The 26,646-nt window shown below is 36.7% G+C and overlaps 2 protein-coding genes across 2 annotated transcripts; both read left to right on the top strand.

The window, feature by feature from the left end:
* Window positions 1–2,341: 2,341 nt before the first annotated feature.
* cnr2 (cannabinoid receptor 2) lies at window positions 2,342–6,776 on the top strand. Its single transcript, XM_081389902.1, has 3 exons — window positions 2,342–2,881; window positions 4,368–4,460; window positions 5,016–6,776. The coding sequence occupies exons 2-3, from the start codon at window positions 4,388–4,390 to the stop codon at window positions 6,092–6,094; spliced, it is 1,152 nt and encodes a 383-aa protein (XP_081246028.1). The 5' UTR covers window positions 2,342–2,881; window positions 4,368–4,387; the 3' UTR covers window positions 6,095–6,776.
* A 1,172-nt stretch (window positions 6,777–7,948) lies between these two features.
* akirin1 (akirin 1) lies at window positions 7,949–26,262 on the top strand. Its single transcript, XM_081389023.1, has 5 exons — window positions 7,949–8,370; window positions 23,637–23,783; window positions 24,874–25,008; window positions 25,300–25,371; window positions 25,506–26,262. The coding sequence occupies exons 1-5, from the start codon at window positions 8,166–8,168 to the stop codon at window positions 25,514–25,516; spliced, it is 570 nt and encodes a 189-aa protein (XP_081245149.1). The 5' UTR covers window positions 7,949–8,165; the 3' UTR covers window positions 25,517–26,262.
* Window positions 26,263–26,646: the final 384 nt, after the last annotated feature.

Genomic DNA, 26,646 nt, shown 5'->3' with positions numbered 1-26,646 from the left:
TAGATAGATAGATAGATAGATAGATAGATCTATCGTCAACTGTCTGTTTACCAACATTTGGAACAACAACATGAGGGTGAGTAGCTAAATGATGACAGAATTTTCATTTTTGGGTGAACTATCCCTTTAAGTATAAAAGATTCACAAGCGCCACCTGTTGATTAAAAATAACGCTACACTCAATAGTTAAAGGGATAGTTCACACAAAAATGAAAATTAGTCCATGATTTACTCACCCTCAAGTCATCCTATGACATTCTTCTTTCAGACGAATACAATCGGAGTAAAATGTCCTGATTCGTATGGAAAAGGTTTGCTAAAAACACCTGTGATTCTTATATGTTCCAACAGAATATTGTAAAGGACATATTTGGCTGTACTTCACTCATTCTCTTGCTCTTATCTTGTCCTAAGTGGAGCCCTATGCCTATAGTCAATCATGGTTATATACTGTATAATCAACCTTAGATGAAACACAACATTTAAACTACACACACAAGCACACATTTTAATTACACAATTATTTATTGGAGTGTATTCTACAAGATAAAGTTGCATATTTCATTTTAAATCCTGCATCACCAGATTTCATTTTCATTTGTGACAATTTCTCTAAACTTTATCACAGTACTAAGTTTAGTATACAACAGTTCTATTTTTAACCTACAACCATAAAACTTTCCTAAATGTGGATGTGATTCTTATGCATATCACCACCAGAGTTCATGTCACATATACAAAAATATATTCCAGCCAATTTTCAACATTTTTATCACTGTTCTAGAAACATATTTGACTCAACTCATTTGCAATAATATGCAATAATATTTGTTCATAAACAACAGTCCCACACAGTTCACAATCATGTAAATACACGGTCTCACAAATGTCATTGCTGTCAACTGCTCTTTCAAATCCTGTAGGAAAATGAACAGTCCTCATAAAGGTCAGTGATATTTTGACAATACATCCTTGAACCAGCTTCTGCACAGTACAATTTCCAAATTTGCCAACTGCGTATAAGTAATGTTGGTCATCAAAACATGAAATCTGTATGAAACATATAAAAAAATGACATTAAATGTGTATGACTTTAATTTGACTATAGCATATGATTCAATATAAGAACTTTAAATGATTTGTAAATGAATATGTTATTTTCTACTAATACCGCATACACCATTGCATACTTTTGTCATGTAAAACTATAAGACTTTTTACAGTATTCATAAAAATCCCCTACAAGTTGTATGTGTGCTATTTAAGTGGACATAATCGGTCTGATTTTGTATAGCACATGGCTTACATGAAACACAGAATGTAATTCTGGCCGATTTAAGTAAGGAAGATACTGTATATGGTTGCTGTATATGAACCATCCATTTTTTTTTTATATGGGCCAAGCTTTACAATGGGAGTGAATGGCCGTTTAGTGTCCATAAAACTGCATATCCATCAAAAGTGCTCCACACGGCTCTGGGGGGTTAATAAAGGCCTTCTGAAGCGAAGCGAAAAAAATAATCATTTAACTCGTTACAAAGTAAAATTCTAGCTTCCGGCCAAACAAACATACGCAGTCTACTTGCACCCAAAACACAACTTATGCAACTTGTGACTTCGGAAGTAGCGTAGTGCTTCATGATGTGTAAATATCAGCAGTACGTTGCATTACTCGCATAAGTTGCACTTAGACTTAAGTGAAATCCTTATGTCCGTTTGGCTGGGAGCTAGTTATTTTACTTTATAAAGTTTTAAAAATTAATATTTTTCTTACACAAACGCATCGCTTCAGAAGGACTTTATTAACCCCCCGGAGCCATGTGGAGCACTTTTATGATGGATAGATGCACTTTTATGGACTTCAAAACAGAAATGGCCATTCACTACCATTATAAAGTTTGGAAGAGCCATGATGACATTTTTTAATATAACTCTGATTGTATTCGTCTGAAAGAAGAATGTCTATATTTTGAAGGTTTTTAAAGAGGGGTTTGTTTATTTATAATTTTCCTGATTTTATACAACATTTTATTCCTTAAAAAATTGTGAAAATGTATTTATTTTTGGCTGTTGACAGTATGTTGACAGTATTTTCTGATTTGTGGAGTGATAAATAGACATATCCAAAATGAAACAAGAATTTTGAACCTGACTTCATTCAATGTTCAGATTTTTGTCCTAGAAATGTATGCAAATTAGTGCATATTTAATTAGATAAAGCCTAATTTGCATATTTAAACCTTAAAGGTTTAAATTGCCTTAAAGGTATCAGACAAATATTTATTTTTCCCTAGGTATATCTATATTCGATTACACTTTGCGTTGTTATCCCTCACAACATGTGCCTCTAAAGCCTTTCAGAATAAGCATTTACAGAAATAGAAAGCATACAAATTGGGACAGTTGCAGTGAGAGGTAACCGACATTTTTTCTCCACCATCTGCCCGCAAGATATGGGTAAATTAAATTTTAAATTATTGTGAAATAGGTCGTAACAACATGAGGAAGCTGTGGCAAAAGAGAAATGTTTCTGCCTTTATTTCGCGATTTTCATCTTGTGGTGATGAGACACAAAAAGCTTCCTCTTTGGATACTTTGTGTATCTTAGAGAGTAACGGCTTTGGTACTTTCCATCTGTTGCTTTTCTTTGCTCAGTAAGGTGTCATGGTCACTTTAGTCTCTGAAACCCGCATCTCTGCTCATATATGATAAATACATCATCACAGTTCATAACAGCTGTCTGGAAGGATACTGAAATCTTGGTTCTCTCTTTCTCTCACTGGGGGTGTGGCATATGATTTCGTGTTGTAATCAGAGGCAAACTGCAGAAAGAACAGAAAAGACAGTAACTGGATTCAATACCCAACAGCAAAACACAAAGGTAAGAACCAGTTCATTTGATCAATGTGCAGGCTATGCCAAAATCCTGTGTGAACTGAAACAACTCTAATGGGTAAAAGGAATTGCAGTTTTTTTCTTGCCCTTATTTGTAAGACATATGTAAATAGAATTGTTATTAATTCACTCAAAAATGAAAATTTTGTCATCATTTATTTACTGACCCTTAAGTTGTTCCAAACCTGTATGAGGTTCTCTCTTCTGTTGAACACAAGAGAAGATATTTTAAAGAATGTTGGTAACCAGACAGTTGATGGCACCCATTGACTTCCATCGTATGTTTTTTCCTTTTGGAAGTCAATGGGATCCATCAATTGTCTAGTTACCAATATTCTTTAAAATATTTGATTTTGTGTTCAGCAGAAGAAAGAAACTCATACAGGTTTGGAACAACTTGAGGGTCAGTAAGTAATTTTTTAATTTAGGGTATACCCCTTTAAGATCTTCTTATTTCACTTGTGTGAGATTGTGAAAGCTTTAACCTGAGGATGTGGGTTTTTGTTTTCTCTTACATTTTATTGCCAACAGTAGTATGTTGACTCAGTGTTCACGTTTTCAGATGTCTTTCATAAGGTGATTTGTACAGTCCTTTGTCTTATTTTAGTCAGTTCAAATCAATAGCGCTTTTTACAATACACATTATTCTAAAGCACCTTTACAGAAATGAGAAAAGAAGATAAAGGAAAAGAAAACTCATTTAATCCCCAGCGAGCCACCAAAGGTGAAAGTGGCTATAGAAAAAACTTACAAGAATATTTAAGTAGTCTAAATAAGGAAGAAATTTTCGGAGGAACAATGACACTGCGGGAAAGCCCTTCTATTAGAGCTAACATGAGAAGTGGCTTTAACCGACACATTATCTGACATTTCCAGAAATTTTAAGAACACTGAAGACAAAACTAGATGGCATGGAACTAATGCGCTTTGGATGAAAATGTAGGAGGATAAAGAAGAAAAATATATTAGTGATAGTGGAAGGAAGGAACAATGAAATGAGAGCAGACTATTAAATTTACTATGTACAAATAGATTAGTCTTCATTGTATAGTTACCAAGAAACCAAGAGCATGTGTGTGCTTTCTGGACTTTGCTTGTAAGGCTATTCCATGAGCCACTTAGAAAAATACTGTTTTCACTAGTGATACTAGTGAAAATATGGTTGGTTTTGGTTCATTAACATAGAATCAAACAATAACACTCATAGTTTTGCTTCATTTGTCCATCCTTTGGCCAGCAGAGGGCAATATGTAATCTAATCTATTGAACAGCTTAGGTCACAGTGAGTGGTTTTGTGGGACAGGCTGATTATTTCACATTCAGCCTGAATAATGTCGTCTTATTTATAGAATGCATTAGCCTAATAAAAATGTTGCTTGGAGACATGTTTGACTTTAAATGAGTGTTTTATCCCTCTTAATCATGTCAAACTCCAAATCAAAGTTTCATGATTCATCATTTACTTTTAATAGATCAATTCTGTCCTGGGGAAATGGCGAGTGAATTGGAACAAGAAGCTACCACTGTGCTTTATTTAAATGAAAGTACAAACATTTCAACCACAGGTATAGTTTCTCATTCAGATTTTCTATGGTCTGTCTGTGATCATGACATGTCTTTCTAAGTTGTGTTGTGATCAGTTTACTAGTAATTTTTAAGGATTTAAAAAAAATAATAATAATTTGAGGTCAGTAAAGGACTTCATTTTTTTTACAAAAACAATTCTGTTTCAAATAATTTCAGAAAATGAATAAATAAACAACCGCATCATGGCTTCCACAAAATAATTAAGCAGCACAACTGTTTTCAACGTTGATAATGTTTCTCGAGCACCAAATCAGCTGAAGGATCATGTGACACGGAAGACTGGAGTAATGGCCTTTATCATCATAGAAATAAATTACATCTTAAAAATTAATTATTTTAAATTATAATAATATTTCACAATATTACTGTATTTACAAATAAACACAGTCTTGGTGAGTATAAGAGACCAAACATTAAAAAAAATCTTACTGACCCCAAATATTTGAATGTATTTAGAATAATCCTTTTTGTTAAAATATTAAATTTTTTATCAAGTGATTATTTTGAATAATTTTGTTCCTGAATTGTTGCAGATGCGAGCTTGTGCAACAGCCTGAAGTGCTACATGGTCCTGAGCACACCAGAGAAGACGGCAATTGGCTCGATTTGCTTTCTAGCCGGTCCTGTGACTTTCCTGGAGAACATTTTGGTCCTGGTGGTCATTGCAAGCTCCGCCGCTCTGCGCGGACGACCATCATACCTGTTCATCAGCAGCTTGGCACTGGCTGACACTTTTGCCAGCTGTTTCTTCACCATCAGTTTTCTAAATTTCCATCTTTTCAGTAAAGACGACGGCGCTAATAACTATCTGTTCAAGCTGGGTGGCGTCACGATGGCCTTCACGGGCTCTGTGGGAAGTCTGTTGCTGACAGCACTGGACCGTTATCTCTGCATCTACCAGGCTTCCAATTACAAGGTGCTATTGACATGCACAAGGGCCAAGCTCGCTATAGTATTATTATGGTGTGTAACGATTATAATTTCATTCCTTCCTCTGATGGGTTGGAGGTGCACAACCTGGTTGGATCCTCCGTGTTCCCGTCTTTTCCCTTATGTGGATCATCACTACCTGGCCTTCTGGACGGGCCTGCAACTGGTGGTGCTCTTCCTCATCACAGTGGCTTATGCCCTCATCCTGTTGAAAGCAAACCGGCATGAAGCAGCCATGAGTGGCCCAAAGTGTGGAAGGTCGAGCATAAGAGGACAGGCTCGAATGCGAATGGACATTCAGCTCGCACGTACCTTCAGTCTGATCCTCCTAATCCTCGCGGTTTGTTGGCTGCCTGTCCTGTCCTTTATGATGGTGGATGTCATGGTGATCCTTACAGATAAACAACAGCGAATGTTTGCTTTCTGTAGCACGCTTTGCTTGGTGAACTCGTGTGTAAACCCGCTCCTATACGCTCTACGCTGTCGAGACCTAAGGGGAGAACTGTTAGCACTGTTCAAAAGTTGCATGGCATGCAGGGAACATACTTTGGGAAACACATATAGCATAAGAAATGAAAATGGTTCTGGCAGAAAGAGCAAGGATCAGGCAGTGAGTGATAGTAATCCAGATACAGTGTCCGAGAGTGTAGACAACCAGCAAAACAGCATACACATTTCATAAAGTTTTATTTATTTATAAAATATTTTGTTTATTATTTTCATCCAAATATTCCACAAAATGTAGTTCTTCTTCATCATAGTAGGCCTTGCAGTTACATTGTTTTGTGATAAGAATTTGCAGGATATCATGTAAAGTTTGGAAAATATGAAAGGAAGAAGTTGGCATACTTATAAGAACTTTAACATGAGCAAAACATGCTTATAAATTAAAGGAACATACAAGGTTAGTGCGTAGTAGTGTGGCTATTGTGATCAGCTTTTGTATAATACTGTTTCTCCTTTCAGAACTCAGAACAGGTAAATCACTTGCTACATTTTATCCCAAACATAAAATATGCCAATATATATATAGATTACACTGTGAAACAAAATACCTTCAGCACTATTGATGACTACAGGCAAAAACTTCACCTCCCCTTTTGGATCGATTGTACATGCTTCGTAGCACTACATTCTGTAATACCCATTTTTTGTCTTTATCACAGTTCTTGGCTGTATGTCTTACTATATTACGACGGTAATTGTTATGATACACTAAGTACATTATTTTATGTTGCTTTGGTAAGAAAGAGTCTGCTAATAATGCAAAATCCAATGTAAGTAATCTTCTATTGACTTTTAAGGTCTTTTGAACTATTATAATTGTAATGTATGTTCAATAAAATATTGTATGGCTTAACTATAAATTACTGTTACATTGTTTAAGAAACCATACACTTCAATCTGACCAATTCATTGACCGATACATCATTAAAAACACATTTTCCTGAATATTATTAACCCTTTTTATGAAATAGCACAGTTTGATGATCTTTAGATAATTGTATACATGTAATCAATTAGGCCTACATTATAAGCATCCAATATGCTTTACATTTTACAGTATTTTCATTGGATTAAGTCAAAATTGGGATATAAAAGTGTGTGATATTCATATGGTGTATGTAATATTCAAATACCTCACACTGTGTCTAAACAGAGGTGTTAAGAGACAGTGAGGAAATTATTCTCTCATGATTTGAAAGACTACTTTGATGGCAAACACAAACAAACACCAACATGCAAATCCTCCAGAAATATGGTCTTTGGCCAAATAAACTCAATAAATATTGATCAGAGTCATATGATTGTAAGGCACCAATAAGGATTAAGCTGTTGGAGGAGTGGAAATTGAAAAGTTTTTTTTTTCTTAGAATGAAATCCAAATACTAATCCAATAACTAACCCAAAATAAACTGAAAGAGTTCAGTGAGCATATAAAGACACTGTTTAAATTAGAAAAACAAATATTGACGAAAAAAGAGCAAATATTATACATTAATAATATTATGCAAATATTGTACATAATGTATTCATTTGATATATTTACCTATTTATTATATTCATAAGGGAGATAGATAATAATCGTAATTCTTAAAATATGAAATATGACATTAATATATTAAGTACATTTATAATAAAAGGTGTTCTTTTCTATGCAAACAGCATCCACATAAAAGTCGGTGCAAGAGGCCTGTTTATACAGGAAAAGCTAAACAATAGCAAGCATAAACCCGAGTAAGTATAACTATCACTTTCATTATTAATAATCGTTTTGATTTGGAGCAGCACATCACTGGAAACTATGTTGAGAGAGGGCATTAACATAATCCACTACTCACGGGTTGGGACGATTACCACTGTAGTAGATTTACTTATAAAGTAAAAAAGAAATTAACATATAGCTTATATTTGTGCAATATATTTTAAACCACGTGAATGTTTTTGTTACTTAGTAAACAAAATAAGTTATGATAGAACTTTATGTGTAAAAAAATAAACTTGTTTATAACATTCGCCCCCCCTCTCCGTGAATGGTACAGTCCTTGGCTGTGTCGGTTTAGCATTTTTGCTACAAATCTGGCACTTGGTGTTTAAACCGGTGTGCGAACAGAGGGGGGGCCGCCGATGTCGTGCGAAGCTCAATAAAACCCCCTGAAAAAGTCGAATTAGAAAAGGAAATCTGAGCATTTTATTATCAAAAAAGGTGCTATTTTACCGCTGTTGTTTATTGTCGCATTAAATCAACAATCATGGCTTGTGGCGCGACGTTGAAGCGATCTATGGAGTTTGAGGCCCTTCTCAGCCCGCAGTCCCCCAAGCGAAGGAGGTGCAATCCTCTACCGGGGACTCCGACTACTCCTTCCCCGCAGAGATGCGGTCTTCGCCCGTCAACAGAGAGCCCGGCACACTCGATGTCGCCCCAGTCAATGGGTGGAGAACACAGGCTAACTCCAGGTGAGAAAAATGCATGATTCTCGCCATTTAACGTTGGTTTGTTTGACATGGAGGAGGGGAATGGGGGTTGTTTAATCTCAGCTAACCAGCTAGTGGATTTTTGAATTTCGACAGTCCGTTAATTTAATCCCCCCCACCAATCTGCTTTGAGTAACGATTTGAATGTGTAATGCAGTTTCTTAATGGATGGTATGGCTGTGGTGGGTAGTTGGTATGGACTGTAGTTACCGGTAATTATGCAGTTTGGATGAATAACGTTAGCTGTTTTGAGCTCGACTAGCTAGGCTGAAAGCGGCCGCTAATACAGACTAGCTGACACAGAGCTTCATTTAACTCCCATGGCTTAGTGTGAACACACACATAGCCATCGACCATTACAACCGAAAACAATACACTTGACAATGTTTTTCTACAAACGTCTGGCTCTGGTTTGGACGGTGAACATTTATCTCTGCGTTCAGCCAGTTATAGTTTACCAGCAGGATCGAACCAGTAACGTTATGTCCAAACAAAGAGGAAAGGTGGGTATGTGCGCAAGGGTGGATTGGCGTTATTACTTTTTGATTTAACAATATTTAAAAACACAAGTGTTCATATTATGTGTGCATATATACATAAAATAACCCAGGCTAAATGTTTCCGCGTCAAACAAACTTCCAGTAATTTGATATTTAACATTGATCATTTCGTTAAAGCCGTGCGCGTATTTAATGTAGTCTGTCTGTGTACTTGCACTGCTTTTATCCGAAATTTTTGGACCCCTTGACGAACCAGCCCAAATCCTGCTGTTTAGAGCTTGTAAAACGGCTAACGTTACAGCTTTTATCAAGTAAAAAAAAAAATCAAAGACGCCACATTGAATAAATGGGGAAACTAGGAGTGACAAATTACAAAAGTAAAGTTCAGAGCAACCTATCACTTTGCCATCATCGTTTATTTCTTAATTGTAGGCACTGAGTTTGCAGCCTCATTAGTAGGATTTAGAATATAAGAACACTGATGACTTAGTTTCTGATTTTTAATGATTCCAATTCCATTAACCATCGTTGTAGTACTTTGGATGATATATTTGGTGATTCAGATTAAAGGCCTGGTAACACCAAGATGAAAATTCAGTGCTATAAATATCTGTTCAGACCAATGGTTTTAAGCTGTCAGTGCAAATATTTTATTTTAAACAGATCTCTATTAATCTATTTTCCTTCGCACTGCTCTTACATAGAACTACAACTTGGTGGCACTCACAAATTCACTAAGCGACAGTGAATAGCAGGGGGAAGAATCCAGAACTGGTTCTCATCTCGTACTCTTGTATTTAGTGTTGTTTGAAATGCATAGTGAATGCAGAAAACATGAAAATATTGTTTGACTTTTTCCAGTGACAAGCAGATTATTAACAGAACAGGCATTACAGGTGGCATTAAACGGGGTTAGTGGTCAGTTGCAGTGGTCCTTTATATGAGAAGCTCTTTTCCAAAACGGGATAAATCCATTTCAGTAGTTTTCAGGAAAATTACATTTTTTTACCTAGACCCACACATTTTGTGAATATTCAATTTATCCTAATTAAAATATTTTTTTGGCTCAGTCTGAACACGTTGAACAATGATTATTAAATCAAACAACAATATTGTTGATGATAAATTCAAAGTTTATTTATTTATTTTTCAAAACGGTATAAATCCATCAATTTTTGGAAAAAAAAATGATGGTTTGTCTTTTAAAAAACAAACCAGAGAACATGCAACATATAACCAGGTACTCATAGTATAAATGAATATAAATTAAATAAGTGCAAATGCATGAAATAAATAAAAGCCAAATAAAATAAATAGTAAAATAAAATAAAATAAATAGTAAAAATAAAATACATATTTCCAGTGACATGTTCTAATATTGTCCACCACATAAAACAAATAATTTAAAAATAACACACATACAAATACCAGTCCTTAAATACAACAATGTTAAAAATACATTCAAATCATTTAGTAACACATTTAGGCTATTAGGCTATTAGAACTATTCAGTACTTTTAATGTCACGTTAGCAGGCTTCTTTACAGGAAAATATCTTTATCGTGAGGGGGAAACCTACAAAACAGTATTATACTAGTCAATTCTGAAACGAAAGTTGTACTCACCAAACACTTTTATGAAGGTCGCCTTGCAAACGGGCACATTCTCCGGATGTCTGTTGCACAAAAGACTGTACTTAACAGATACGTTCCGGTATTTTTGTTTGTTAATGTCCTGGACTTTCGGACGCTTCCTTGACACTTGCGTGATGTCCAGGAGATGAAGTATGGCCTGGTCCTGGTCAACCTTGTTTTGTTATTCATAAAAATAGTTGAAATTTACCATCAGATCGTCCGGCGACAGCCTCTCGGCCTGACAGAAACCTTTGGCGGCAGCTTTGTGTTGACATCCCACTGTTGGTATTAACGCGCCACCCGAGTGACGAACCTTCTTTTTTTGTTGTTTTTTGTGATTTTCTTTGTCCAGTCTGCGTTTTCTACCCCCAGGTGTAGGTCTCACTGGCTCATCAAGGCCATCAAAAGTGTTACTACAGTTCAAAGCACTCATTTTGAGGAATGAATGAACATAAACAAAGTAACAAACCTCTGTTCAGATCGCCGCCTATTTGGATTGCATAGAACGCTCACCGAATTCTGATTGGTTGAGAGGATATATCCCGTTTAGGCTAAAAATAGGTTTGGCGCTTATCTCGTTTTGGAAAGAAACTGCATCTTGCAGTACATTTTAAACAAGTAAATATAGCGATTTGTCATGAAACGTTGATGGAGCAGTGAATAGGTCCAGTACACAGCAAAATGACATGACAAACTCATTTTTTTTAAAAATGGCGTTTATCCCGTTTTGGAAAAGAGCTCTTCATATAGTTCTGCCCCTGATTAAAGATTTTTCTAGTCAACTAATAGCCTAGTCGTTCATTTAAGGCATTAGTCGACTAGTTGCACGTTTTTGATGATTTGAGTTTCAGGGTTGAGATGATATTCTTCTATGTTACATTGTTCTACATTAGAGGTAAACACTAAACCACTAAGTCCCTTTTGGCAGCAACTGTGAAGTTGACGACGCAGACTCTCATATAGAGAAATGCATGTTAAGTAAACATGTCATGCAGGAAGTGCTGTACTAATTTAGCTTCCGCACGATCACTTGGATATGCGCCTCATAAAAGCCCACATTTATTTGGGGTCTAATTAATGAGAGAGTGGCCACTGGCCATGTAAAGTAGCTAATGTTAAGCTACTACTTGCATGTTTCAGATAAGCCATGTTTGATGTCGATGAATGAAAGGTTAACATTTCCTGCCTGACATAGGCCCTGTCTGAAATGGCACCCTAAACACTCATGGTCTTCCTATGAGTCCGCACTTTCATGACGTAACGCAGCTTTGACTGTGGCGAAGAAGTCTGGTGCGGACCTCGCTTCAGAGCGGGCTCTGCAAAAGCGTGCATCGAAGGCGCATATCGAGCGCAAAGGGGGGGGGGGGGGGGGGGGCGCTCGTGAGCACCCTTCTGAAACCTGAAATCGCACACCCTGACAAATTGGACACCCTGCGGTCTTGTGGACTTATCGGACACAAGTACGTGGCATCCAAGTGCATGAAGTGTGTCATTTGGGACAGGACCATAATTACGATCTATCCATCGGACTGCGTGAATTTACCAATTCCTGTATTATTTTTTTTCTGCGACTGAACGACTAATCAAAATTTGGTCAACTAAGCTTCTTGATGACTTGCGTCTAGTCGACTATTAGGGGGCAGACCTACTGTTATTTCCTATTGTGACGTATATTCAAGTAAAACTGCTTCTCGAACAAGAAAAATAATGTAGGGTGGGACTTGATTTTTGTCCATCTGGAATTGATTGGATCAGAGGTTTGTTGTTGTTTACTATTGTAAACAAGTTATCAGAGATAAGATGTCATTGCAAGTGGGAGGGGAAGTTATTGTGATTAAAGATTATGAGTGGAGGTCGACCAATATTGAATTTTACAGATAACTGATAACGATAATTACTAGGTTGGACCGCACTGGGGTGCATTTCCCAAAAGCATTGTTGGCCAACTATGATTGCAATTTCCATTGGACTCTATAGGTAACGACGGTACTTGTGACCATAGTTGGCTTTGGGAAACCCACCCCTGGCTGATAACTTATTAATCAAACGAGTTTTAAAAGTTTACTACGTTTTTAATGAAATGTATAAATATTAGCCTAAATATCATACCTTGATTATTCATGTTAGTTCATAGTACATTAAAATTAACAGATACAACTTTAAAATTTTTAAATCTATTAGTGAAATTAACAGTCTAACAAGGAACAATACTGCTACAGCATTTATTATCAATGTTAGAAATGGAATCTTATTGTAAAGTGTTACCATTTCATATGAATCCGAACAGACATGCTTAAAGATGGCCAGGCATTGACACCATATCCAAATATAAAGGCCATTGCATTGAAATTAGACACGCATGTATATGGTCTCTCGCATGTTATATGCTTCTATTTTAATTGATGATTATCTAATCAAAATATGTATTAGTGTTGTTGATAGAACTGAAATGACTTGCATGGCCATACAGTTTGCTTTCTCACTTCATTAGCTTTAAATGTGCAACTTTGCTGGCTAACGAATGCATAAAAGTGACCAGCTGGATATAAACTAATGTAAATAGATTGTAACGATCATGACATTAAACATTTGGCTGCTATCGTACTGCTCTAGTAATGGATGCAACCTGGGAAAATTTAGTAAGTATTTTTGAAGATAACTGATTGTTCCAGCAATCAAACTCTTATGCGGGCACATGAATAAAAAAAAGTGCACAGATAAGTCATTTATAATAAATTGCACTATTCCATAATGGTGACTAATTCACTAATCACTCTGAATGATGCATAAGTGTTTTTGCTGCTTCCCCCTCGGACCCCAAGAGGTCGCCATTTATAATGCCTCATATCTTTTTCTAGGTAATCAAAATGGTACAATTAACTGGTGGTAATATAGTGACCTGTGTGTGACTATGCTAAGCTAGCAGTTTAATGGGGTAGTATCATTTGCCAAGTTGGTTGGCAAATATGCTGATAACCGAGTAGTGGTTTACAAACAAAATAAAATAATAATTTAAACAAACGTGAGCTAACTTAAAAAAAAAAAAAGGAACAAGAAATGCTTGTCTTTAACTATGTTTATATTAAGTGAATTGTGACATAATTTTAGAGTTAAATGACAAAGTACATTTTGTTGGATTTCTAATCAGGCACCATATAGAGCTGGTAAGTCCCGCCCCTTCCGCTAATCCCCCTGGCCCTCTAGGTTGAAAAATCGTCAATGCAAGTGAATGGGAGAAAATAATTATTTTCTGGTCCCGTTTGAATTGTGCCATGAATGTGAACATATGTTGTCTGTGAATTTTTTATATAACTTTTCGTGTAAAGAATGCTACAATTTAGCGGGTAGAAGTTTGATACGGTTAGACTTTGTGTGAGAGCACTTTGTGGACTACAACTCTTCGCTGCTTTCGACGCGTTTGAAACGTCAACACCACTAGCACAGGGACACTAGCTCACGGATCCCGCTAAACATGGCTGTGTCTTTGGTGCACTTCACCGCCTTCTTTCAGGGAGAGGACAAAATCGTTGAGGTTGGTCAAAACCACGGGTAAGTCAACTTTATGGGGTGACGTCACATAGGCGACATGTAGTCTTTCTCGTTATGTCTTTTCCACAACTGCTAGCTGAAGAATCATACCATATACTGTCAAACTCGTAACATGAAAAGTTATTAAAAAGTAAGTAAAATTCACAGACAACATGCGTTCACATTCATGGCACAATTTAAACGGGACCAGAAAATAATTATTTTCTCCCATTCACTTGCATTGACGATTTTTCAACCTAGAGGTCCAGGGGGATTAGCGGAAGGGGCGGGACTTACCAGCTCTATAGAGTAGACATTTTGTTCTTTCAGCCAATGGAATTGCTTCTGTGTCCTAGGGGGTTAGGATTTTGCATGACACTAGCTAGACAAACATCACTAAAATCATTGGGTTTTGTTTGTTGTTTTTGGGGCTTGTTCTATGTTTCCAAGCCTGCCCATCAGTTCCCTTGTTAAAATGGCAAGGATGGAATGTGACTGGCCTTAAAGCCCAATTTGGTGTTTAGTAGTCTTGCCTTTGTAATACCAAATGCCCCTTTTGCTTTCATAGAACAACCCTCTTTATCATCCTTATTTAGGTTTGTGTCTCTAGATAGGCACATTTGATTTTGAATAGAATCTTCATAAAATAGTCCATCAGCAGCTCATAGTTTCTTATTACGAGCCAGCGTCTGATATTTCAAGCTATGTCTGAAGTTGCTTGACCCTGTTTGTGCTGTGATAACATCTAACGTTCAAACACAAAAGCTTTTTGCTTCAGAATAATTAACGTCTGTAACGCACCAAATCCTAAACAAAGCGAATCAAGCTCCCTGCAGGAACGCACCCTGGGCTTGAGCTCCTAGCTTGAGGGCACTTCCTGCCAGTTTGGGTTTTTTAAATTCCCTCCTCAAAGCCTCGACACTGTCGACAGTGTAGTGAATAAGACGCCTCAACTCTACACCCACTTATACTCCCCTCCCCCAGTCCAGTTCATCCCACACCTCCATTGTATTTGATTTATCCTTGTTCTGTGCTTTTGGGCCTTGAATCGCTCCCCATCCTCTCTCAGGAAGCCACTGTGATTGATTGCTTGGTTTGACCATATAAGGTTACAGTTGCTAAGTAACCTGTTGGACCTAGTCTCAGCATTTGGCAGCATTTGATACAGGCGGAGGGATTTACCTGTCATTCAAGGGGTCTGGCGTTGCCCATTGACTAAGTTTAGTCAGTAATAATAATCCGTTTTAGAAACAGATAGAGAAAGACACACAGTCTTTCTCTATCTGTTTCTAAAACGGATTATTGTGTGATCTGAACTTAATGAGTTAGTGCACACAAATTAAATTTCTTATTTTTCTCACCCTTTCAAAACCTTTTTGACTTTAATAATTGTTAGCTGAAGCCCTACTGCAGAATAGTTATAACATAACAGATTAGACCATTACTTCGTTAATTTAATGGAAAAATCCATGATTAATTAAATATTTTATGAAATTATGAAATTGTTGTTGTATGTTGCTTTTAACATCTAACGTCAGAATTATTGTACTCCTTCTGCCTGCCTTGTTCGCTAAAGGCTGTGAAGTCTTGCTGTCCTGTCAGGACAAGCATTTATTTTCTAACATTAACGGATAATTGTGAACTAAACCATTAGGAAGTGTAAAATAAACCATTAAGATATCAGATACAATAAGTTATGCATTGAGGGAAACGCGTCTCAAACACATTAAACAGCACGCACATCCATCAAAGCACATGACAGGGCAAGCAGTGTTAAAATATGCTTTTGTTTGAGGCGCGTAATGACACATTCTCATGTTTAGATCAACTTGGGTCATGCACTTTTCCCACAGCAGTCCTACGCTATTTTCCAGATGTTTTGTCCATAGAAATGCGTTAATCACTGCTGTAAAAACTGGCAGATGTTTTTCAGTGCATAGTGCGGAGTTGCGATTAGCGATTTTGATTAGTTGTTACAGCCCTAGTCTGTAGGACACAAGAAAAGAACTGCTTTTGGCCATGCAGTGAATGGCTACAAAATAGCATTAGACTCCATTGGCTCCAAAAACGCTGAGATATTTTTCAAAATATTGTCTTGTTTCACTGAAGAAAATCATACATACAGGTTTGTAACAACATGAGGATGAGTAAATAAAGCATTTTAATTTCTGTGAAAACTGTCCCATTAAGTCTTAATTTCCCATTAATTTTTAGTCTGTTTTGGACTGAAGCCTTTTAATCTAGATTAGCAAAACTGTTGTCAACATGTTGCTACCTCTATTGTAGGGGTTTCCAAAATCTGTCCTGGAGGGCCACTGTCCTGCAGAGTTTGCCTCAAACCTGCCTGGAAGTTTCTACTATGCCTAGTTAGACCTTGATTAGCTGTTTCAGGTGTGTTTAATTTGGGTTGGAGCTAAATTCTACAGGACAGTGGGCCTCCAGGATCAGGGATTGGACACTCCTGCTCTATAGTTACAAAACTTTATTACAGGACTTTTACAACTCAATAGTGAGTCTTTGGTTCTGGTATACTCATTTCTTGAGTGAACACTGGGTTTGGTTGTGCTTCCCAATAACACCTCTTTATTGGCCATGCAAAGCTGTGTGTTTATACAAATAAAAACCAATCAGATGAGACTGACTTCCTGTGTTTACAATGCAGCTTAGGCACTGTTAGGTTGTAGCCACACTGCTTGCTTCGCTGGAATGCATTAGCATCCAGATAGATGCCACCCCTTGATAAAGCTGTGAAATGTATTTGTTTTTAAGATGCATCACAACGCTGATGTGAACGATTCTGCATCGATGCATAAAAACGAAAGAATCGATTTAGAAAATCTAATTTAATAGGCATATCATACCGTTTATTGTAAACAATGTATAGGGCTGAAACGATTAGTCGACATTGTCGACAACGTCGACAATAAAAAATTGTCGACAAATATCTTTGTTGTCGAGTAGTCGTTTGATCCCACGTGACCTAATGTAAGGGCCTGCAATATCGCGATTTGACCGCTACGGCGCTGTAGCGCTAGAGTGTAATGCAGCCGTTACAAATGCTATTGCGGTAGAAGAAAACACAGCGCGAATTATGACGGAGTGCAAACGAATCCGAACTAGCTAACTTAGGTGTGTGAAAGTTTCACAAAACTTCAAACCAAGAATGCTGTCGTGTGCAATACATGCAAGGCGTAACTTGCTTTTCACGGGAGCACAACATGAATGTTAAAGCACTTAAAGAGGAAAAACCCGGCACGAGACGAGCCGGTGAGAGGTGAATGTTCTCCAGCTGGAGCTAACGTAAATAACTAGCAGTAAATCTCTTTTTAGAGAATGCAATACTACTAATAATAGCAATAATATTAACAATAATAATATAATTACAGTAATGTGATGATTATTTTTGCATAGAATAAAGCTTGATCGAGCTTAGGATTCAGGGCTGTTTTTATTATTGTAACTTTTAGTTATTACAGTCTTATCACTTGCCTGTATTTTGTTCCATATTCATGAAGACTTACAAAAGAGATGTTATGAAGAATATCATGTCTGTTGATTTTTTATACTGTAAATTAAAAGGTGAATGAGAATGTCTCTGTCAGCTCAGCTGTCAATTTTTTTTTTAAAATTGTGTTCTTATAATAATTGTTTGCAGTTTAAGTTTGTCTGTAATGCAGCTGATAATTTTTTTTTGTTCATTTTTTTTATTGAAAGAGAACCGAATATTTAACCAATGCTTTTTGCATTTGTGTGTGATTTGAGTTGGACAGAAATCTGAAAACTTAAAGAAAATGACCTGTTTAGTTGACTCAAAGTTCATTAAACCAACCATTTCAAAAGCTGAAGTGATTTTCTTTTTTTATATTATAGTTAGAATATGTATAACTCAGTGTTTTAACAAATTGAAAAGGCTGAATAATCGTTCCAAACTTACTGATTAGTCGGCGAAATAATCGACGATTAGTCGATTAATCGTTCTAATAATCGTTAGATTAATCGATTATCAAAATAATCGTTTGTTGCAGCCCTAACAATGTACTCTTATTATAAGCTATATTTATAAAGATGCTTATTTCCTTCGTAAGCAAAGCACTTGCACTTGCGGTTTCTATGAAAAGAACATGCATGAATGAGAAAATAACGTTTTAACATCAAGCACGTCCCGCACTTTAAGAGTAATAAGTAACAAAAAAGATCTGTTACTCGTGCTGACTGAAACAACTCTGTAAACTTAAAAAAAATTTCTCACACAATTTTGGGTGAACTATATGTTGACACAATAAATTGTTACATTCATACTGTCCAAAGCACGTAAATATGCTTAGCAATGACAACCAATAGCGTGCCTCATATAGTCATCACATTCTAACACTGCATCGTTTCACACTGTTCAAGTTTGGCAATGGCATGTGAAACGTTCTTTTACCCGTGGTTAAGCTCAGTGTGAAAAACCCTAAATTGTATTTGTTCTACTGTTTGTTATTTGCATATTTGTTCTTATTTGTAATAAAAAAAGATAAAATAACAGTATTGTATTAATTGTTAATAAAAGAATTGAAGATGCATCGAGAATTGTTTTAAAATTGAATCATTACCCTCTGAATCGTAATTGACTCCTGAGGTAAGCTCATGTTATAATGCCCAACTTTACAGCAGAATTTTTTTTTTTTTACCGTCTGATACAAAAATTGGTTTTGGTCTATATAGCTAATTTTGCCCTTCATGAAAACTGTGAGGGGCGTGAATTTTGTTTTATAACTCATCCGTTTAAATTATAAAGTTCTGTATAATTAAGGGCGTGGCCACTTGAGTGACGGGGGATTGTCGCTGCTGCCACTGCTAGCAGTTTGTCTGCTGTTGGCCGTCATGTCACCTCAGCTTTTTTCAACAGCTGAACTTGGCATCTCTGTCGTGTTTGTACTTTGTTTTTCGGGATTATTTCATTCAATTTTATACACCTATTATACCTTCGCCCCACGCCTTTGGATTCCGTCGTTTAACGAGTATCGAGAGAACAACAGCGCTAAATTTCAGTTGGATTTCTATGTGAACATGCACTCATTGATGTCTGACAATTTCATTTTTTTTCTGGAGTTTTCATATTTATAAAAGTCTATAGATATAGAGGCTACACTTGTTCCGCGGTAACGCTACGCTTACAGAACAGATTTATATATGCTTATGTACCGTCAGATGAAATCCTGCAGGTGTCGGTGCTTTCTCAGTCCATGCAATAAATGCGCATCCTTAAATGAGCATGGATTTCTTGCGCATTTACTTGAACTTCTTAGGTAACATCTATGGTTTGGCCCATTTGAAAGGCGGCCAAAACCAGAATTTAAAATGTACTGAATAAAGCTCTCTACGAACCTGACGTGCGATGCTGCGTGACATGTATGTGCATGAATCACTATCACACGGCGCTCAGAGCAATATTGTAAGTTACTGCATAATACATTTTTAACTAGCAGAATAATACAGCATCACGATAAAGTCTCACTTTTAGCGATGTCTTTTAACTATTATAATATTTTGAAGGGCAAAAACATTAACTTTAACTATTGGCTTTGCATCAAGTCAGCTGTCACTTTAGCGTGAGTACCTGTACACTTGGCACAGCCCTTGCGACTACTGAGCTAACTTGATCACGCTAGGCGGGCGTGGTTTCAGCAACCAGGCACCTCAGCTCCACCCACGTCCCGCCTCTTTGCCCATTTTCGGTTATCCAGGAGTGACACGCGGTATCGCACTGCCAAGATGGCGACGGCTGACTCCGCCCACTTCTTAAAAAAGCTCTTCAGAAACCTACGGGTGATGTCATAAACACTACGTCATTATTTTTTACAGTCTGTGGTTTTGACCCTTTTTTTAGTCCTTTAGTTAGTTGAAGAGGGGAAACTCTGAGCTCCACACCCAAGATAAGTGATGCAGGTGCAGCAGATAGATGTGCCCTTGTGTTTGTCCACCCTTGAAGCTTTGAATGACCTACATTCAGGAAGCAGAGACGATCAACCTCCAAATACTAATTCTTGTGATGAATTAAGATGATTATAGAAGATTATTTTAAAGAGTTTGGCTCATGGAAGTCATGCAGGTTTCTAATCAGTTTTGAGTCATCTGCTGGTGTTAAAGATTTGGACAGGGGACTAAACTCAACCCAGTTTTTCTATAAAGGGACTCTGGGGGCTCCTGGTTGCTTTGCTGCCCTCCGCATTGCAGTCCCGTCACCCAGATTCGGTTACCAGAAATAAGCCTGACCCTCCACAAAGCCAAATGAAACTAACCTGCATCCCATTTTCCCCCTAAGGCCTAAAAAAAAAAAAAGTTTGGTTCCGGTTGGTTGTCAGTTGAGGTCATGGGTCGGTAGGGATTTTTTTTTTTCTTTTATTTATTTATTTTCCTCCAGTGGCAGTTTTACACACACACACACACACACACACACACACACACACACACACACGCGCGCTGATTTTAAATGTGTACCGGTACTTTTTTCTACTAAAAACCAGACATCTCAAGCAATGTTTCATCTAATATCTTTAATAGTATTAACCTCAATACAAATCTTCTCAGAAAATCTTCAAAATAAAATGTAACAATTCAAACCGTTGAACTTAAGGAAACTTATGGCAGCCATTGACTGCTCACTAAATACCTGAACTGAAATAAGGACGTCACACATCTGACAACCGAACCAAGCTGGTGAGTTGGTGTCGACACCACATCGCTTGCTAGGTCTGTCCATTTCTCAGCTCTGTCGACTTTGCCGGCAGCTGATACGAATCTACAAGAGCATTTTTTTGACTTCTTGAAGCACGGTTTCAAATGTTTTTAAACCCAATTTTACAATTTTGGTTGACATGCTAGTGTTGCATGGGCAAATAATTATCACGTTACACATGTCCATTGCAAAAGAAAGAATAATATGTTGATATGGACTAGGCTAAAGTTACGCTACTGTATTTGATATATTACCAATTTACGCGGGCGAATCAAACTTTTACGACAGTGATTCTGTATTCCCGTTTAAAGTCTGTTGTTGCCATAGACACGCAAAACGCGCACACACACACACAAAAAGCCTTCGCGGGAGTTTGACAGGCGATCTCATAGTAGGCTAGATTAACATGGAGGATTTGAACTTGAAAAACGAAGTGTACAGACATCTTTTTGTAGTCAAACAACATTCTTTGTTATGTTCATTTATGTGGTTTATTTGATTTTGATGCTATAAATTAACTAGAAGCAAGAGACGATCAGTTAGTTTTAACTGATGATCTAACTTACAGCGATCTGTTCGACACATTCAAGAGCCACAAAACGGTATTTATTGTTTACATTTCTTTAAAAAATGACCACATTTGAAAGGTGAAATAACCAAATGAGACTTTGTTTCATATTAAAAGTAAGCTGGTAATGTTAACTATGTCCTGTCTGTCAGCATGTTGTCAGTGCCCTCTCTGTTCCGCGATATATTGTTGACTCCCCCCCCCCCCCCCCCCCCGTGTTTCTCTTAATGTTACGATTTCCAAACCTTAAGTTATAGCTCACTTTAGGAATTGACAGTTAAAGGGTTTTGATGCAATACTTAATGGTTTTTAACGGATTACTTAAGTGTAAAACAGCATTTAAAGGAAACTGTAATTTAATTAACGATGTGTGAAAGACCGTTCTTCCCCAGTCTCATAAAATAAATTTGGGTCGCACATAAATTGACAGGGTCGGTCGGAAACCGGAACCAAACAAATTTTTTTTTTAGGCCTAATGTAGCGTGTGTTAGTGACGTTGTCAGTGTACCATTGTGGCTGATGGTAAAACTGAAGTGAAACTTATTTCTTCACACTATTCGTCATACGACCCATACTGGAAGCAGGATATCCTCTGTGTATTGTGTGCGCATGCTGAAGTTAAGACAGTGATTGCTGTTGTTTTTCTTCCTCATTTAAGATGATTGAAAATAGGCAAAGTTCTTTTTTTGCCCTTTCCTTGGGGAGCAAAAAGAAGTTCAAGTACTTGAGCAGAGGTGCACTGTTACGGAACATCCCGACACCTCCCGTGCTGCTGAGAGCGACTTTTAGATGAATATGTAAATGTGCTGCATGCTTTCCTATCAATAACAAAATTAACACTACAAAAATTACAGCAGTGTGAAAACCGGGGTAAAGAAAGCATCTGATAATGGCAATGTGGACATGTTTGCACAAGCTCGGCAATTCTGCACTTAAATCAAATCACGTTTATTTATATAGCACTTCATACAATATATTTCTTTAACGCAAGCACCTTTACAGTATTAAAGAGAGAAAAACATTGTCAGGGTCACTTTCAATTAGAATTACAATTTAATTTCTACTTCATTTAAGCTCTCCAGTGTTGTTCATGGTTTTTACTCATTTCTGACCTTGATGTGCTGAACAGAATAAGTCTTCCACCAATAAGATTTCCCAGACTACACTTACCAATTACATAATTTCCACGGACCAATTGATAGTTTTAAGGTGTTCACGGAGATAAATTTCCCCGAAAAGTTTGCTTTGGCAAAACTTTGGTGTGCTCGCGTGCTATCAACACCCTGGTGATGACGACGTAAATGACTGGGCGTATTTGAGCATACGGCACTCGCTTTGAACAAAGTTTACATAGAGTAACTGTTTTGTCCACTTTTTAAAAAAATGTTTTTTTTTATCATTGTTGTAATGTATTGGGAACCCAGAATGTGTGTCCATCGACAGAAACATTCATTAGCATAAAACTGTTTTACGCGTTTTCAATAAAACATAGATACATCGTCAGATTAAGAGGAACCGCTGTGGTAGTGCGTGGAGAACGGTATGTTCGAATTTATATATATATATATATAAAACATTTTTTTTTTTTTTGCTTTTTTTTTTTATACACACAGAACCCCCTAATATATGTGTGTGTATCAATAAAAAAAACTAAAAATGAGACATTTATAGCCTTTTCTGTGATTGGCCAGTTTTTTGTAATACATTTCAGTTATTTACTGAATTGAATAAATTATGGTGTTAACTGTAGTCTTATACTGCAAAATGATAATTTACAAAAAATTAAATTAATCACAATTATTTAAGTAACGAAGCACAAATGCATGACAAAGCCCTAAAACAGACAATCAATCGGCATAATCGCAATTGATTTTCAGCAAAATTTAATTTATGTGACCGCCATAATGATAACCGTTTCACCTGACAATGTTTCCACACATGTTGATCCATTTGATCCAAGGTCATTTAGTAAAAATGTTTTGATCAAAGTAATTCCAAACTTCGCTGTGCTTAGAGGCAGATGACGGTATTCTGTGATCAAATACAATCAACTTGTTAACAAGCTCCACCTAGTGCATTCAGTTATAACTGAGTTTTAGTTTGCGTGCTTAGGATTTCACTGCATTTACGGCCAGCAAAGCAACATGTAGCAAAATTTGAATAGCATTTTTGTTTTTCAAATAATAATTAGATTGAATATTCGACTTTGTGCACACCCCTAGGGGAAATCTTTTTTAAAAAAAATGATGTAAGCTGAATTAACATCTTTCTCTCGATTTGTCTTTTGACCCCAACAGAACAGATCTTCCAGAACATTCGTCAGGAGTACAGCCGCTATCAGAGGCGACGGCAGTTAGAAGGGGCCTTCAACCAGACTGAACCCTGCAGCTCCACTGATATCCAGAGCTCCAGTCCCGCCCTTACCTCCCCCAGCTCTCCCACAGGTCAGTCCACTGAAAACCATGTCCATTGAGATTCTTAAACCATTTATCAACCTTTTTTTAGACCAGGGATGCCTAATCCTGTTGCTGGATGTCTGCCTTCCCACAGAGTTCCAGCACACCTGTCTGTAATTAAGTGTTCTTGAATATCTTTAGGTGTATTTGATTAGGGTTGGAGCTGCTTTTTGCTGGACAGAATCTCTTCAGGAACAGGATTGGGCTCCTGGCTTTAATTTCAAATGTGCTTTGTGAAGATGCAGTGTGTCGAGTTTGTCGTCAGTAATGTCGAATACTTTTTTATTCTTGATGCCGACGAGTTTGAATATGCAGAAAATGCAAACGTGACAGAGCAAAATTGGTTTATAGATTTTGAAGCACAATTTGACCATAAGCAAACGTTGTGATTGTCATGAAGATGAGAGCCCATGATGATGGTGACTAGAGAGGAAACTTCTCAAAACATGCTTTTTATTACTTCTAAAAGCTGTGAGCACTTTAAAATCACCAGCTAAGATTCTTTACTGATGATTTTTATTCAAATGGAAATTGTAAGTTGTAAAGTGCTTGGCTTGGCTCAAGCGTTTTAGTAAACGCTGCCATTCAAAAGTGTGGGGTCCATAAGATTTTGTTCTTTTAGTTACTTTTATTCAGCAAGGATCTATTAAATTAATCAAAAGTGGCAGGTAAGACATTTGTTACACAAGATCTTTTTCCAAATAAATGCTTTTCTTTTGGACTTTATATTCTTAAAAGGAAAAATCATTGCTTCCACAAAAAATATTAATCAGCACTGATTTCAGCATTGATAATGATTATAAATGTTTAAGAACTAAATTAGAATAATTTCTAAAGGATCATGTGACACTGAAGACCGAATCTTTGTTGTAATATATATAAAAATGTATTTTATTCTGGTGAAGTTATGTTTTTACTATACTTTTGATTAAATAAATGCAGCCTAAATGAGTAGGATTGGGTATCATTTGAATTTGAACTATTGCGATCCTTCTTATCGATTCCTATAGATATTTAGCAAATTGAATGTAAAGTGACATGGTCAAGGATGGATATTCAGAGTTGTGTGTGTTTTTAGGTGCCTCATCATTGAAGAAGGATCAGCCTCTGTTCACGCTGAGGCAGGTTGGCTATTTGTGCGAGCGCCTTATCAAAGATCACGAGGAGAAGATGCGTGAAGAGTACGAACAGATACTGAACACAAAGCTTGCAGGTACAACAAACAAGTGTATATACCTTATGCGCCAGAGAAAAAAAGGTCTATTTAAGGTCTATTTAAGGTCTATTTAAGGTCTATTTAAGGTCTATTTAAGGTCTATTTAAGGTCTATTTAAGGTCTATTTAAGGTCTATTTCTTTGATTAGTATCAAGATTAATTAATTTATTTGTAAAATTGTAAAAAAAAAAAACATGCTACGTTGTCATGTTTTCTGGTTTCACCACTCTTTTGTTTATGGCTGAATTGTGTTTTTAACATGCCGTTTCTCTTCCTTTTCCCCTTAAGAACAATATGAGTCCTTCGTGAAATTCACACAGGATCAGATTATGCGAAGATATGGCGCCAGGCCTGCAAGCTGTAAGTATATTAACTTCCTCTATAAGCAAGCAATTAACATTCTGTCATAAATGATTTGTTTGTTTGTTGCAGTTAAAAATAATTGAGCTGATTTCAGTTGGTCCAAATGCTGATTATGGTCTCTTCATTTTCAGATGTGTCTTGAAGAACATTCTAGATGGTTCTAGCCACCCCTCAGCAGCTGGTTACTATAAAACCAGCCCTCTTCGTTTCATTTGAAATTTCCTCCTTCCACTTTTGAGTCTTTTTTTCCCCTTTAAACTGCTTGGGTGCCATGGTCTATCCACATTTAACTCATTTTTATTGCTGAACTGTTACTGATGGCCCAACTCCAAACATGCATATCTAGATGCATTCTAAGGAAGTTTAATCTCTAAGAATTTGTGGGAAATGTCAAACTACCGCTGTAAAAAAGCTTGGCTGATGCGATCTCTCTCTGTTTAATGTAATGTGACTGACCTGCAGCAGATATACCAGACTCTCCCTCTATCCTTCAGTCTGTTTTTTAACTCCAACTTTTTTTCTTTTTTGACAAATAAAAGATCTGTGATAAGTCATCATTTGAATTGATTCTGTTTTTTCTTGCAAATAATTTGGAATGAAATTGCATAGGTTTGTGTTGCATATCAAGTGTTTGGAAATGCATTAATGTGAGTAGCTAATGACAGAATGTCCACTTATGGCTGTCTGTTTTGGAACACAAATGCATTTTAATAATGTACTAGTATCCCCCTCCCCCCAATGGATTTAATAATGCTTCACAAGTTGATAAACCTTAAATGTTAAATCACCATGAAAGTGGTTCATAGGGTCATAAACTGTTAGTGTTCTGGAGTCATATGATAGCCTTGTGTGTGAGAGAGAAATTAAAGTAATTTTTAACTGAAATGTAATTCTTGTAGCGTTTGAGTGTTTCATTAATAGCTCACTGGATGTAAAGATTATCAGTGAATAACATTTATAATTCTGTTCCTCGTATAAAGCTTTTGAATTGCCCTAGACGACTTGGAATATAGTGTATGCGGCATGTAAAGGACTATTTTTATTTTTAAAGGCTTGTCAAGATGTGGTCACCATATATTGTCATTACATAGAAAAAATGACTAGGACTTAGAATCTTTTTTTTTCTAAACATAAATGTACTATTTCAAATGAATGCTTTTCAGTTGAACCATTCGTGAAAGATTCTTGAAAAAACGTAACATTATATCCACAGCACAACTGTTTAATATTGATAAGTGTTTCTTGTGTTCCAAATCAGCACATTAGAATGAT

The sequence above is a fragment of the Scardinius erythrophthalmus genome (assembly GCF_964197995.2).
Source record: "Scardinius erythrophthalmus genome assembly, chromosome: 16".
In the NCBI taxonomy this organism is placed as follows: domain Eukaryota; kingdom Metazoa; phylum Chordata; class Actinopteri; order Cypriniformes; family Leuciscidae; genus Scardinius; species Scardinius erythrophthalmus.
This window is presented reverse-complemented; position numbering and strand designations above follow the sequence as displayed.